This window comes from Phyllopteryx taeniolatus, chromosome 15 (assembly GCF_024500385.1).
Source record: "Phyllopteryx taeniolatus isolate TA_2022b chromosome 15, UOR_Ptae_1.2, whole genome shotgun sequence".
NCBI lineage: Eukaryota > Metazoa > Chordata > Actinopteri > Syngnathiformes > Syngnathidae > Phyllopteryx > Phyllopteryx taeniolatus.
The window spans coordinates 7,771,685-7,786,484 of NC_084516.1; the positions used below are offsets into that span (position 1 = coordinate 7,771,685).

At 39.7% G+C, this 14,800-nt stretch overlaps 1 protein-coding gene across 1 annotated transcript in view; it reads right to left on the bottom strand.

Annotated features, from left to right (window-relative positions):
• Positions 1-1,496: 1,496 nt before the first annotated feature.
• Positions 1,497-14,800, bottom strand: part of bcr (BCR activator of RhoGEF and GTPase) — a 95,275-nt gene continuing 81,971 nt past the window's right edge. Inside the window, exons 16-23 of the mRNA XM_061799794.1 lie at positions 13,504-13,635; positions 12,005-12,064; positions 11,704-11,813; positions 10,583-10,722; positions 10,364-10,498; positions 10,175-10,280; positions 8,701-8,863; positions 1,497-8,204 (exon numbers count right to left, since the gene is read on the bottom strand). Of these exons, the coding sequence (XP_061655778.1) occupies positions 8,115-8,204; positions 8,701-8,863; positions 10,175-10,280; positions 10,364-10,498; positions 10,583-10,722; positions 11,704-11,813; positions 12,005-12,064; positions 13,504-13,635 (936 nt within the window). The 3' untranslated portion in view covers positions 1,497-8,114. The remainder of the gene's footprint in view (positions 8,205-8,700; positions 8,864-10,174; positions 10,281-10,363; positions 10,499-10,582; positions 10,723-11,703; positions 11,814-12,004; positions 12,065-13,503; positions 13,636-14,800) is intronic.

Consider the following 14,800-nt stretch of genomic DNA (forward strand, 5'->3'; position numbering starts at 1 on the left):
GCCAATTCCTAAACTGTGTATTGAATCTCCTGGATATAAGTTTTCCGTATTGAATTGAGCTACTGATATAAAGCACTTTTTTTGCACAATATACAAATTGACAGAGACGCACATGTACATTTCTTACCTGTGTTAGACGGTGGCTCCATCCTCTGCGCACATTTTCCATTCATTGTTATCCTTTCACGGCCGCGTGCACACGTAAAACCCACGCTGATCCCGACTGACACGTACACTGGACCAAAGTCCTCTTTTTTCTTTTGTTCACCGTGTCCGAATCCTTCTCAGCACCTACAGGAATTGCAAAAATGCTTTATCCAGCTGCTTGGGAACAGAACAACCGGGGAGGTGTGATATTCTACACAAGCATGAATGATGTAAAGTTACAGTAAAATAATGTGGATTCCCTTCACCGAGTGTGATGTTTACAGGCTTCAAGTGAAACTATAGTGACCAGGGGACAGCTGTCTTGTTTGTCCTTCTTCCAGATGGCTGCTTAGGCAGAAGGGGGGAAAAAAAAAAAAAACCATACACACACACAAAACGGTGATGATCATACAGGCCGTCGGCTTGGAGGAAATGATAAGGACATCCTGCTCATGGTGATAAAGGGGCTCTGCCTCCTCTGCGCTGTCAATCGATGCCGCTGCTTACAGTGAGACAATAAAGCAGCGTGTGTCACGAGGGAAGAAAACATACCAACAACGCATGACTTCAAATGCTTACTTTGAAGTAAGCAAGCATCCTCAAAGTTCCCTTCTAATGATCATATACCGAGAAAACTCGGCTTATTATGACAAATATGCAGTTTTGGTTTTTACTTGTTACTTACGTATGTATAAGAAGAAAGCTCGCTTATACTGACTGTACACGGTACAAACTTAAGTACTGTATATCTGGCTTATACATGTTACTAATATGTAAGAAAATGTTTAGTACATACTATATTTTGGTCTATTATTCACTTGTTCTTTATATGTAAAATACTGACAAGTACTGTTTAAAAGGCATCAGACTTATGCAATAATTGTGTCAAATACATACAGTAAGTGAAGAGCCATTATAAGAAATTACATTTTATATATATATATATATATTCCAATGTGTTCCGTATACTGTATGTAATTACAGTATATGAGGTAATCTTTCATTTATATGGGTTCACAGTCGTAGCGGCCCTTCGAGGGAAGTCAGAACTACGATGTGGCCCATGACAAAAATGAGTTTGACACCCGATTTAGGCGTACTGTAATTTTAGTATTGGTCATGATGGTAGTACTTGGAGTATTTTTTTTTGAGGCAGTATTTGCTTGTAAAAAGTTTGACCACTACTACCGCAGTAGAAAGTAGGTCAGAATGCATGTGCAGCAGGATCAGTGTGTAAAGTGCTGCTCACACACTGACGCTTCAGGATTATTTGATCAATAACGACAAATAACCATAAAAAGGTAGCTGGAAACCAAGGCCACAGTGGAAGAACACACAGCTCAAGTATGTAGATACAGGAGATTTTATTTTAACATTTGTGTACAAACATTGGCTGCAAATTCTTTCCAAACATGTTCGTCCTCAGAGTACAGTATTATTTTGTACAGTCTACGAGCAGAACGCCAAATAGAGAACACGAGTCCAAAAAATCCAAGGGGGCGGGGATACAAAAAAGAGTTTGTGATTGGCCAGCAAGTCCCAATAACAGATTGACCTCACTTGAAACGTCCAAGCAGCCAAAAGAACACAAGATCGACGTGTGACGAAGCAGAAAGGCGGCATTCCAAGAACAACACTGAATTGGAATTGTGAAGTTATTTATAAATCAAACATTTTCTCATCTTCAGCCTGCCTCTCCCGCAGAAAACTAAACCCTTTTACTGTATTTACTTCATTATGTACAAAAGTAAGACTTGAGGTTGTAGTGAGTGTGCATTGAGGAGGGGACATGCAGTTACACTGACCATAAACAGACCCCAAAACATAGATTATTACAAAACTCTCCTCTAAAGTGCATTCACCGCTCATATGAAGGAGTATTCGAGCCAGACTGAAAGTTAAAAAAAGAAAAGAAAACAAAAAAAAAAAAAACGCTACAAGAATATTGTGTGAAATACTTTTAAGAGACAAAAATTGGATAATAAGTGATATTAGGAGAAAAAATCGTTATCAGAAAGGATATTCTGAAAGTTATTTTATTATACAAGAAAAATGTGTAATTTGATGGGAAAACCTTTTCATTTTTTAAGAGAAAAAAAAAGTGGGAATCTTACTAGAAAAACATTGCAATTTTATGAAGTAGAATGTCAAAATATTTATGAAAAAAGTCAGAATTTAAAAATGAAGTTAATCTATGATAAGTCGGAAATGCGGCTGTATATTATTTAGTCAAAACTAAGAATAAAATTGAAACTTTGTTCTCCGAATGAACTCAACTTTTTTCCTGGTAAGACTATGATATGCTCATGACATTTTCTTTTCATTTTCTTTCTTCACACTGTCATAATATTACATTCACCCCTGTAAGACTTTTTTTCTGGTAATATTACAAGAAAAACCTCTAATTTTCCAAGGAAAAAGTCTGAATTTAACCATAATGAAGGTGAAATGTTAAGATTTAAGAATATTTTTGTACTGTTGCAAACTTTTTCTCGTAAGAATTTGTTTTTTTTAATTCTTCCACTCTCTAACATTGGGTTTATCTCATTCTTTTTCCTTTGTAAACAACACTATTACGACAAAAATATGAGAAACGAATGTGGAAAAACTTACATATTGAATAAAAATGTGAAACTTTTAAAGAGAAGTATTTTTTCTTCTAAAAATAAAAATGTTGTTTATTCAGGGTATATTGGAAGTGTTTTCTCCCTAATATGACTTTATTCTCATATCATAATATTTATTATTCCTAATAGTAATCAAATTATTATGAAATAACTACCAATAATCACCGAAAATATTATAATTGCATTTTTTTAATTATCATATAATGTCATAAGTGGTACTACTACTGTAATAATTATTATTACTACTACTAAAACTATTACAAAAATAATTGCTACAATTATCTTTTTATTGTTTTTTTTTTTTTTTTTCCAGCCTGGCCGAATTGATCCCACAGTGGATGCCACAATAAAGTACTCTCTGCCACAGGGTTCACCAACATGGTGCCCACGGGCACCAGGTAGCCCCCGACGACGGCATGAGCAGTCGCTGGGCCTGTTCTAAATAAACAGCTTACCAGTGAGATGCATCACATTTTTATAATGTTGCTATTATTTTTAAAATCACACTAGCACTGGTGTACATTTGGAAATGACAATAGTTTAAAAAAAAAACCTATAGTTCAAAATCAGTATTGTAGCAAATGACCAAACAAGCTCGCTCGTGGAGTCAAGAAAGCAGGTGCAACGACAATGAGATGATTTACCCTCATTCGATACATCGGTGCCTTGAGATACGAGTGACATACTGCAGCTGTGTATTCGAAACAACCACATAGCTTATCCTTAGGAAAGAATGTTTAGCTTAATGCTAACAAACAATGAAAAATGCCGTAGATGTGCTATCGATTAGCATCAGTATCGCGGTGTTATAACCCTTTAAGAAATGGATACTTCAACACAAATGGTGGAGCAACACGTGTAGACAGATAATATAACAACACTCATGGTATATTTTCGTTATCTTTTGTGAAAATGAATATTACTGCAGCTTACCGAGTCAGTTGTGAAGTTCTTCTTCATGTGTTTCTATGTCAATATCAAACTGCCCCCAGGTTTTCCAAGGCACACACACCAGAGGGAGCAGCACAATGTCCATTGAATGAAGCAAAAATGATATAAACAAATGCAAACAAATATGTGGCAAAAACTCTTCCTTTAATCCTATTTAATTGTCATGAAAGATGATTTGTGACTTGACTGTTTTGCGTTAAGAGCGTGGTCACGGAACAAATTAAAGTCGTATCTCAAGGCACCAGTGTATTTCAGATGTGTGCATCAAACTGCTAGTCAAGAAGTAGCTCTCACTTTCAAAAAGGTTGGTGACCCCTGCTCTGCTATAATGCGCGCCAAACAAACTTTGTATTCCCCTTTACACCGACAAGAAGCTGCACTTTCCTCTCGCTGAACAATCACAGTGGTCAGTCTGTTGTCCAACAAAAATCACGAGCAGTGACGATGATGAGCCAATGAAAAGGTGGCAGGCGGGTGGGACAAACCAGTGACAAACTTCACTTGTTGGGAACAAGTACCCCCCTCCCCTCCCTTTAGTTTTACATTAATTTATTCCTTCAACATATTACAAATAAATAGACCCAGCAGACTTTCTATGCCAAGACTCAAACATAGCTTAAATAAATACAAGTAAAAGGCATAAAAGGAGCTAAAGTAAGGTACACAGGCAATATTTGTACTATCCTTCGTCCTGTTAACACTTAAGAGTTCAATTTACAGCATCGGAGTGAGAACGAGGGTGGTCGTTAGGAGCTGGAGCTAAGACCGAGTTTTTTTTCTTTCTCAAGGTCCTGTCTTAAAGAGACGTGCGGCTGTCTTCGCCGAAAAAAGGCAACAGGAGAGTTTCTGCTGTCAACGTCTGGCTAAACAAAAAAGCTGCGTTGAGGCACGACAGGGTTAGAGCGGTGTAGGCAATCGGGACGGAGGCCGCTGCCTGTCCTCCAATGCGGATGTTGAAACGGTGTGCGTGTGCTACACAAGGCCAAAATATGTGCTCGTAAACAACGGTGGCACCCTACACGTAATAATGATAATGGAAGTGAAACTGATGGACACTTAACTGATTCACTGCCTGCCTTCCCCGTTAACATGGATATTTGACTTCTAAAGCCGTCAATGGCAGTGAATGTGTTAACAACAATTGTGCTTTCATCCACTTGGAATGCAGGACAAAAGTCCGATGGGCTACGTTGTAGTCATTCACATCCATGCATTTCTACTTTTGCTATGCTAGAATCACCATGTTGAAGCACAGAAATGTGAGATATGTATTCATAATTCCCCTTGCTCAAAACACAAACGATTCTGTACTATTGATTCAAATGATATGTGAGATATGGTATACTCAAGAGCCAAGTTAGATTTTTTAAAGACAGATGGGCCACGTCATTTGTAGATGAGGTGACCCAAAAAAAGTTAAAATGTGTATGTAAAATGAATCAATGATACACAAATAAAACAAAACCATACATATTAATCGAAGGGGAACTTGAAGAATATATTGTATGTGCCCCCTATGGTCTAAACACAGTATTCTGATTAATATTGTGCTCGCAGAATAAGAATTAAAACAGATTAATAAATAATTTTTTATCCATCTCAAGGAGCCGCCATGTTGGGCAATATCCCCCCTCTGCTGTCGACTGAAATTCATGTCACAACTACTTTCGCACGTTGCGTCATCCAAGCCATCATGTCATTAACCTTTAGTTATGCTAGTTATCGCAACATACACGGCAAGTCCACTAAGCAGTTTTCAGGGTATGGTCACGTGACATTCCGCATATCGCTGACGTTAATTTCTGAATATCGTGTTTTGCGGGGGCGCATACAGCATATTCTTTAGTGGCCTGCGGGGGACATATGTACATTAATTTTAAAAGCAAAGCATATTTTTTTTCAGCCTCAGTCATGATACGTAGCGAGTGTACAGTATACAGTGTAAATGAATCTGTAAGGACATTTTGTAATGGGATCAACTTCTTAAGTACACGGACAACAAAATAAATAACATGCCCGCATGTTAATCGTGGAGTCATCACACTAACATTTTAGTGCTAGGGGCTAATACAAGGACAAATAAATGTTTTACTGGGAAAAAAAATAGTTCTATTTAAATAGATTTTTAAAGCATCGATACTGTATGTCTTGTTTAGATGTTAAGCAGGCTTGAGTGGGGTATCATAATAATAGTGGAAACCTATTATGTTGTGTTAGCGTTGGCGTTATTTTTAGCCTTCAGAAATGTCTGCAGGGTTTGTCGAGTGGAACCTGCACGGTCAAACACAATCCGTTCCAATTTGTGAAATTTACCTTCGTGAACTGCGCAGGTTTAAAGTAGAATTTTAACTTTCTCAACATTCAAACGAATGTAAAATAAATAACCTTGGTAGTATTGTGTGTTTTGAAATAGTATTAGTCTCTGTAGTCGCAAGGCTCAGGCTGCGGCTCGTTGCTCAGTTGTATTCCACAGCGTTGGCCGCTAAAAACGGGTTAAAGACAAGAAACACGGTGCATAAAGCCTGCTATAATTCTTGCTCCTTGGGGTATTTTGATGAAAGCATGTCACAGGAATGTTAATAAAATGCCTGGGGACTGTTTTCAATTGTGGCGGGGGAAGCATAATATCCTTGCTGTCGGGTGGAAACCTTGTTTGTCCAAATATGATCAATTAAAATAAAAAAAATAAAAAAATAAATCAACACTATTGATCATGTTGTCTGTTGATTTTACACATCATCAACACATTTAAAGTGTGGGGGAAACATTCAGCATCAAGTCCCCTCAAGATTCAAAGTCTGCATGGTTTTTAGACAATAACAAGTGAAAATAGTTAGGTTAGATACATTTGAGTAAGCCTGTTTTTTTAAAAAAGGATTTCTGGAATGCTTTGGTGCAGAATGTAAGAACGTTTGTGTGCAGATTCATTTCTGCAAACTACACTTCACTTACTGAAAAGTAAGTCATTTTGGAGTTGTGAGGTTTCTGCCCGACAGCGACGATACGTCTCATTTAAGGTTCCCCTGTACACACCTTCCACAAGCTACAATGATCTGTCAATGTGATAATGGTGCAGAGTTTTGTTTTTGTTGCGCATACATTCACGGGGCGTGTTTTTTCATAAGAAATGACTGTATTTACCACAGCAACATAAAAGTGACTACACTCCTCATCAGTAGGGGCAGCCCGTGAGCCAAAGAAAGCATGAGTGAACTGGAAGTGTGATGCTCAAACATTTTACACGTGCACTTCTTCCACCGGAGCTGAGATAATGCAAAGAAGCTGACGTCATTTGGACGTGAACGTTACGGCGTTACACTCAACGCCACACGGGTGATATTTTCAGGATGTCAGACATTATAAGAAGAGCTCGTGCCTTTTCTCTTCACAGCAGCATGTCAGCATGCCGCTGACCACCTTCTGGAACAAGCAATAAAAGGCTGCACAGAACAGGAGCATCTAGAACAACAAGGCTAAATCCTGCTTATTCACCGCAAGGCTTCAAGTCAAGGCTAACTGCTAACCGCCGCTTTGATCAAACCGCCTAAAGTACACATACAAAAAAAAAAAAGTCTCTCCTCCAGGACCCTGCAATAAATTACATTTAACACCTTAGATTATACCGTTAAAAGTAAAACTTTAACATTATGTACAACGAGAAACACATCAGCAACGTTTTACAGGATGTCCCAGGATGTAACAAGACGGAGGGTAAATTCCCAAGATAGAAAATATATTGCTTCCCGGATATTTAAGCTAACTGGAGACACAAATAGAGGGAATGTTTCTTTGTGGTCAGAAACAAACTGCAGGCAATCAAATTGTGGTCCATTAGGAATAAACTTCTTACTTTAATAAGTCCTTCAAGTTGCTGCATTGGTCTTCAACCAGGATTTGTTTGCCCCCACAAGGGTAGGACTACTGTAAGCTTGGCATGGAGCAGGAAAACTACATAGTCCTGTTTAACTGTCCAATTCCTGTCATCCCTTTGGGAAAATGTGCTGGGATGAAACATTTGAGATGGACAGACACATTTTGTCGAGGTCTTGACTTGACCATGGTCCGACAATTGAGGCCCAAAAGACAAAAACGCACACAATTCCGAGCAGGAAGAGCCTTTTAGTTCTTCTGTGACTAATATGGAGCAAAACAGAGGAATGTAGATGGAAGATAATGCGATTCCCCAGAATGTATGGACACACAGAGACTCAGGTTTAGAGGCTCAATGGCATCCTCTTGTGGTTGGGGGAAAAAAAATCCTTCTCGGGTACGTGAGCCTCACGAAATGAAGTCAGTTCAAAAACATACTACAGCAAGGCTCGGTTTGAGCCGAGGTTCTTCAGTTCGTCAAGCCATCGTGGTCAAGGTGTGAGGTAAACAGAGTTGTCTCTATACCTCCGTGGAGAAGAGGATGCTCTGTCGTTTACTGTCCGGAGTGGGGATCGTCTCCAGCTGGAGGAAATACAGCAGCACTTGGACCTGAGAAATGCAGTTTGTGGGAGAAAAATCTGAATATTTATTGGAAAATACCAGCACAAATAGAAAACTATAAAGGAGTGGAAGGGCTGAACTGAAAAGAAATTATATATATAAAAAAGAGAAAAAAAGTGCTAATGTCAACGAGAAAAGTGCTACTTTTAGGAGAAAAACAGCCATAAGGATCCCAAAATAAAGTTGTAATATTAGAAGACAAAAGGTCTACGTGAGGAGAAAAGTTGTGACGGTACATGAATAAAGTTACAATGTTAGGGGAAAAAAAGTCAGAATTGTTTACAAATTCAGTTGTTAGGTTAGGAGAAGAAAAGTTATGATCATATAAAAAAAAAACCAAGTTGTAATGTTAGGGGAAAGAAGGTAGGTGTGTTTTCCAGCCTTTGACCATTTAACTCAGCACAATTTCCTTTTAACTTAACAAAAGCCGCAGTTCAGGGATCGTCCACAATCGAAGAGGTAAAATGGCGAGACGGCGGCTGACCTGTGCCATAACCTCCAGGGACCAGCTGTCCCCCATGCTGATGGGCTGGGTGGGATTCGTCGGGATCTTACTGTCCTTTTCGGCGGGCCTCAACAGAGTCGGCCCAAACACGGTGGCCAGGTTGTGGAGGGACATCTTGTTGACGCTTTCCTTCTCTGCCACCCTAAAACAGAAGAAGAGGAAAGACGCAATGTCATTAGAATCGGACGGATGGGAAGTGTGCGCGTGTTGGGATATGTAATTCATATGAATAGCGACGGTCTCGCAGCATCCATTTCACACCGCCTCTCAACAGATGTATCTGCATTGTACTGACGCCCACGGAATACTCAAGCCTTTTTATTCATCAAAATCTCCATGGTAACCAGAAGATAATATGCCAATGTCATTGGATAACATCCTACTGTACAGGTGGATTTGAATTGGATTGTTCATGTATGAACTCAAGACAATTGAGGGGAGTACTGCAGCGTAATCCACCTATTGCAAGTTTTGAATACTGTGACAAAATCTGGGAACGAAAACATGACAAGAAAGGCATGGTGGTCGACGACCATAATGTATCCCACTGTGTATTTTCCTTTTTTTTTTATGACACTGCGTATGCATATGGAGCATTAAAAAAAGTTTCTCAAAAATCAAGTGTAAGACCTGTACAAAAATAAGCAATCTTTACAATGGTAGATGATCATAATGTTACACCACCGGGTATCTTGCTTATGTAGCAAAATATTTGGTCAACAAACTCCAGTACAAGAGCTGCATTGACAAAAATAGAAAATGTATTTACTCGAAATGTATTGCAGTACACAACCTCAATGTATCCAAAAGTGTATCCCCAAATTGTTTTATCACACTGTACAGTGGTGCCTTGAGATACCAATTTAATTTGTTCCGTGACCACACTCATATCTCAGAACAGTCGTATCTCAAATCATCTTTCCCCATTGAAATGAATGGAAATGTCATTAATCAATTCCAGCCTCCCCCCCAAAACAACAAAACAATGTTGTCATATGTTTGTTAAAAAGGAAAATAACTTTCTATAATCATAATATAATTTATGAAAACATAACAGTCACATAATTAAATAGAATGTAAAAAATTAAGCAGTTTGTGCGCCATGACTAATTCATTGCAGCTCCTTCTGGTGTGTGCGACTTGGCCACTGGGGGGCAGTATAATACAGTCATGCTGACACAAATGAAGAAGAGTTTCACAACTACTGTTAGTGACTCAGTAAGCTGCAGTTACATTAGAAGTTTTTCCATAAAGGATAAAGAATATATGCTTGTGAGTATTGCTATATTGTCTGTCCACATGTTGATTCGTGTTCAAAATATCCTTTGCTTTAAGTGTTATAACACTGCAACATGACCATCAGGTCTTTTGAATTAAACAGTTAACTGTCTTTTGAATGACATTTGAATTTATGAGAAAAATGACGTCATCCAAATTGACACCTTTTTCGTACCTCTTCAGGTGGTCCAAGAGGAAAAGGAAGGTGACCAAGTTGGGCTCCGGTAGTGACAGCAGTAAGTTCAACATGCAGCTCTCCTTGGCAACGCTATCAGACAGAGCTGCAGAGAAAAAAACAATCACAAATTTAAATTTCATAGTTGTTCATTTGATTCTGAACTACAATGTCTAAACGTCAACATACTGATTCCTCCTGCAAAATTGGGGTAGAGCTCATCGGTGAATAGCGGCTCTGGGAGCTCTCGGAAGTACAGCTTCAAGGTCCCGGCGATTGCGTTGACGTCCATCTCGCTCATCATCACCGAGACGTCTTTGTGATCTAAGAATCACAGGGAGACAACAGGTTTGCAATGACAGAACATACCACGATCCGTTTGCCGAAATCTGAACGAGGGCTACTCACTGGTGTCGAAGGCCGTCTTGAGGGCCTGAATGTCAGTGGCCACCCCGGATACTCGATAGATGCCCACCTCCTCCATTCCCCTCCTCTCAATCTCCTCCAGGCACTGCCGGACTATGTAGGGCACCTTGGAACGCTCTCGTCTTAATAGAAATATGGACAAAATAAGGAGAGGCATAGACAGTATTGATTGGGTATTTAGAATAAATGCATGGAATCAGAGATATTGACACAACACAATTAGGCCTATTCCAAACGTGAATACAAATCCAATGAGTATCCAATGTGAGTTACAGATGGGATATATCCCATCAATGTGAGGGGTGCTTGACATCATTAAAATAGAGTGAACCCCCGTTTATTTTGGGGGATATGTTCCAGACCCCACCCAAAAGAGGTGAAGATCCATGATAGAGAAAGACTAGGGCTGCACTGATACCACTTTTTTTGAGCCCGTACTTACAGTATTTGAGTACTCACTGATATCATGTTTTTGGGATGTGGGAGGAAGTGCCCGGAGAAAATCCACCCAAGCACGGGGAGAACATGCAAACTCCACTCAGGAGGGGCTGGGATTTGAACCCCGGGCCCCAGAACTGTGAGGCAGACGTGCTAGGCAGACGTGCTAACGAGTCGTCCACCATGCCGGCTGATTTAAACATATTTAAGCTTATTAATACGTACTTAGACAATCAAACACCACACCAGGTGTCCAAACTATGGCCCGGGGGTCATTTGCAGCCCGTTACTATTTTTTTAGCGGCCTCCAGCATTATACTAAAAATTAACAAGTGACACAGTCTGTGTTGTTGCCTGCAATGTACGACTTACGTTCTACACTGGGTGGCAAGGCAGGACAAGTTCCTCGTTTTCTACCAATCACATAACATTGACATTTCTATTCATAACACCCCGATGAATTAAGAAAATTCCGTTATAGCAACGCAAAGTGTGAATCGCGACTATTTGTTCACTTCATCTTCTTAATACAGACTACTATTGTTTTGGTTCTAATACAGAGAGACAATAGAGAATTGTGCACTTGAACCTGCACAGTAAATCCAGCTCAAGATAGAAATTGCGTATGATAAGATGAGCTTCAACCTGCATGTGTTCAAACTCACTTTGTCACGGTGGAGATCTTGACTCCGAACACACCCATGGGTTTCCGAGAGGGCATTCTCTTCAGGCTGAACTCACGGCTGGTGAACTTCATGGACAGTTTGACCTCAATCTGTCGCAGGAAATCAGGACTTACATTGTGAATAGCGAAACAACAGAAGGAGTATGCTTTGTTTGATTTTCTGCCAAGTTTAGCTTGGATGTAGTGGTGTACTAAGAGAACCGGTGCAATATTGTATGATTGGTAGAATATAACAAAGATGGGAGAAAAGTTTGAGGAAAATATGATTGTGATTGACGTACCCCGTTCATGGGAATGACAGTTCTTTGCCAGTCTTTTCCTTGGAGAGTCTGCGGCTCCAGCTGAGGGAACACACACGAAACAATATGAGTGCATAATATTTGAATCCATATCATCACATTGTGTCACTGCATTTGCAATTAACAAGAGAAAAGCTGTCCATTAAAAATCAACAAAAAATGCTTTCCCATATAGAGTAATAATATTCTTTCTTTTTTTTTGCCATAACGACATAGTATATATGTATATACAACACCTTCTTTAGTATGTTGCATGTTGACCTCGGCTACGTCCCATCTGCTCACCTGCACAGCTCAATCGTGTTCCACATAGCTCCCTACAGTATTTCATTCGTGAAAACGCCTTTGGCTTTGACATGTAACAAGAAACTAGACCCTACCAATTGTATCCTTTCAACACACAATTATATTATTATTATTATTGGCGTGCTGTAGTTTGTTATGCTTAGAATTTATTTTATAAATTTATTAAAAAGAGACATCTAAATAATCAAAAAATAGCATACATTGGCATTTGTGGAGTTAATACAAACGTTGTAAGAAGGTTGTAGGAATTGCATGTGTCTGCTGTATTTTCTATTGTTAGACCTCAATGCATTGTTCCACAGTCTAAAAGGAATAAATGTTTTTTTTTGTTTTCTACAAATGCCTTCATGCAATGCATTGTACCAGTATGTCTGCAAATCAGCTTTTTTCTTTCGACAAACATGGAATTCTGTGGTTTGTGCAGCATTTTCCCTCATGTTGGGATTTGCACTGACCATTGTGCTTTGAATGACATCATCTGTGCAGTGATTGTGTGACAGGAGAGACCATTAGATGGCGCTGTCATTCACACTTTCAGACGCAGACTGCATTAGTGAACATGCTGGATCCTATCACCTTAGATATATCAGAAAGGTTCTGCTCTTTTTAGAAGCAGACGTTTCAGGTATTTGTGCATTTTTTTGGTAAAATAGAGTGCACCTGCTTTGCAGTATGCAAAATATGGCAAAATAAATTAATTAAACGTTTCTCCATTCCATGAATCTACTTTGTTTATATTTGCTATTATTCTACAGGCTGGTGTCATCTTACTATTATGGTGTCATTTCCTTCTGTGTAGATGCTTTACTAGAATGCATGTATGTATGATATGAGATGGCTCAATGTGGGAGCTCCACTAAATGAAAATCCAAGCCTCTTGTCAATGATTCTATTAGAAATACTTCAGATTTTCCTGCCTCATTGTAACCTGAAAGAAGACCGCTTATTAACATTTGAATTATGCCTCGTGAGAGCAATTTCTCTCAGTCCAGCCGCCCCCGAGTGTCCCCTCATTACATAATGACGGCAAAGTGATCTAATCAGACAATTTACGCTTGGTTTAAGTCATTCACAGGACAATAACGTGGATTTCATGCTCTGTGGCAGCGGTGCAGATAACTGCCTGTAATGAGTCACGGCGGCTCTGCGGAACAGAAGGTGACGTCATGTCATACCGGGATCTGTCCTTTCCCCATGATGCGGTCCATGCTCTCGCTGTCCTCTTTGTTCTGCTTGCTCTTATTGTAGCACTTCTCGTAGCAGAGCAGCCGCAGGGTCTGCGAACCCTCCAGCTCGATCTCAAACTCCTGGCGAGGAGAAGAAAATGCATCTGTGAGAAGACATTGCATAGATACAGTGGATGGATGGCTAAATACGTAGATTAGATGGGTGGGTGGATGGATGGATGGATGGATGGATGGATGGATGGATGGATGGATAGATGGATAGATAGATAGATAGATAGATAGATAGATAGATAGATAGATAGATAGATAGATAGATAGATAGATAGATAGATAGGTAGATAGGTAGATAGGTAGATAGATAGATAGATAGATAGATAGATAGATAGATAGATGGGTACTGTACAATACTCCCAACATATGGAGTTCGAGGATAGAGGTTCAGCCCTCATAAATGAGAATAAAATGTATTTTAGTAGTAGATTACTCGAGTCCTCAACTAAATATCTATAGGATAACCCATTCTAAAATTCGATAGTGACAGCCCTACAAGGGTCCCACTAATGTTGCATAAAAAGTCTGTCAGAGGAAGAAGGTTCTGGGGTTTGAATCAGCTGATTTTGTTTTCTGTGAAATCATCTGTAGGTGCTAATTGTTTGTGAGTCCTGTGACTGACAGGTTCAAGACCTACGTCAGCTGGGATAGCTTCCTGTAACCCTGAAAAGGGTACGCGCAATAGAAAACGGATGGACGCATTGTTTATCTCCTTCAGTGACATACAAAATCAGCGTGACGCCGACCAACATTCCCGTGTAATTATTTCGAGGGAGGCCTCTGCATATGGTTCGCACATCGCGTTGGTTCACTTCACATTAGGACAGATGTGAGTCATCACCAGCAGCTCCTCATTAGCTGCCATTACTTCCACTCTACTGAACAAACTCCTCAGAGACTTTGGGCCCGTTATGGGAAAACATTTCGCTGCAGATGCCTCAAGCAGCTGATTGTGTCTGACCTCCCACATCCAGCTGTGCCATTAACGTGGACGTCCGCTATGGGTGCTACATGTTCGCAGGGGCTGCGTATGTTACGCTTGGGTTGTTTTCGACTTTTGCTGTAAGATTAATGTCATACCATGAATGTCAACATAACATAATACCGTGCCTTGAGATATGATGAGTGGCCGATTTCTGCTTTGACTCGCAAGCAAAAATCTAAAGATGCGAGCACTGTATGGTGGCACTAATCAAATCAACTCAAATCAGCTCACTTCACAACAAGCAGCAGT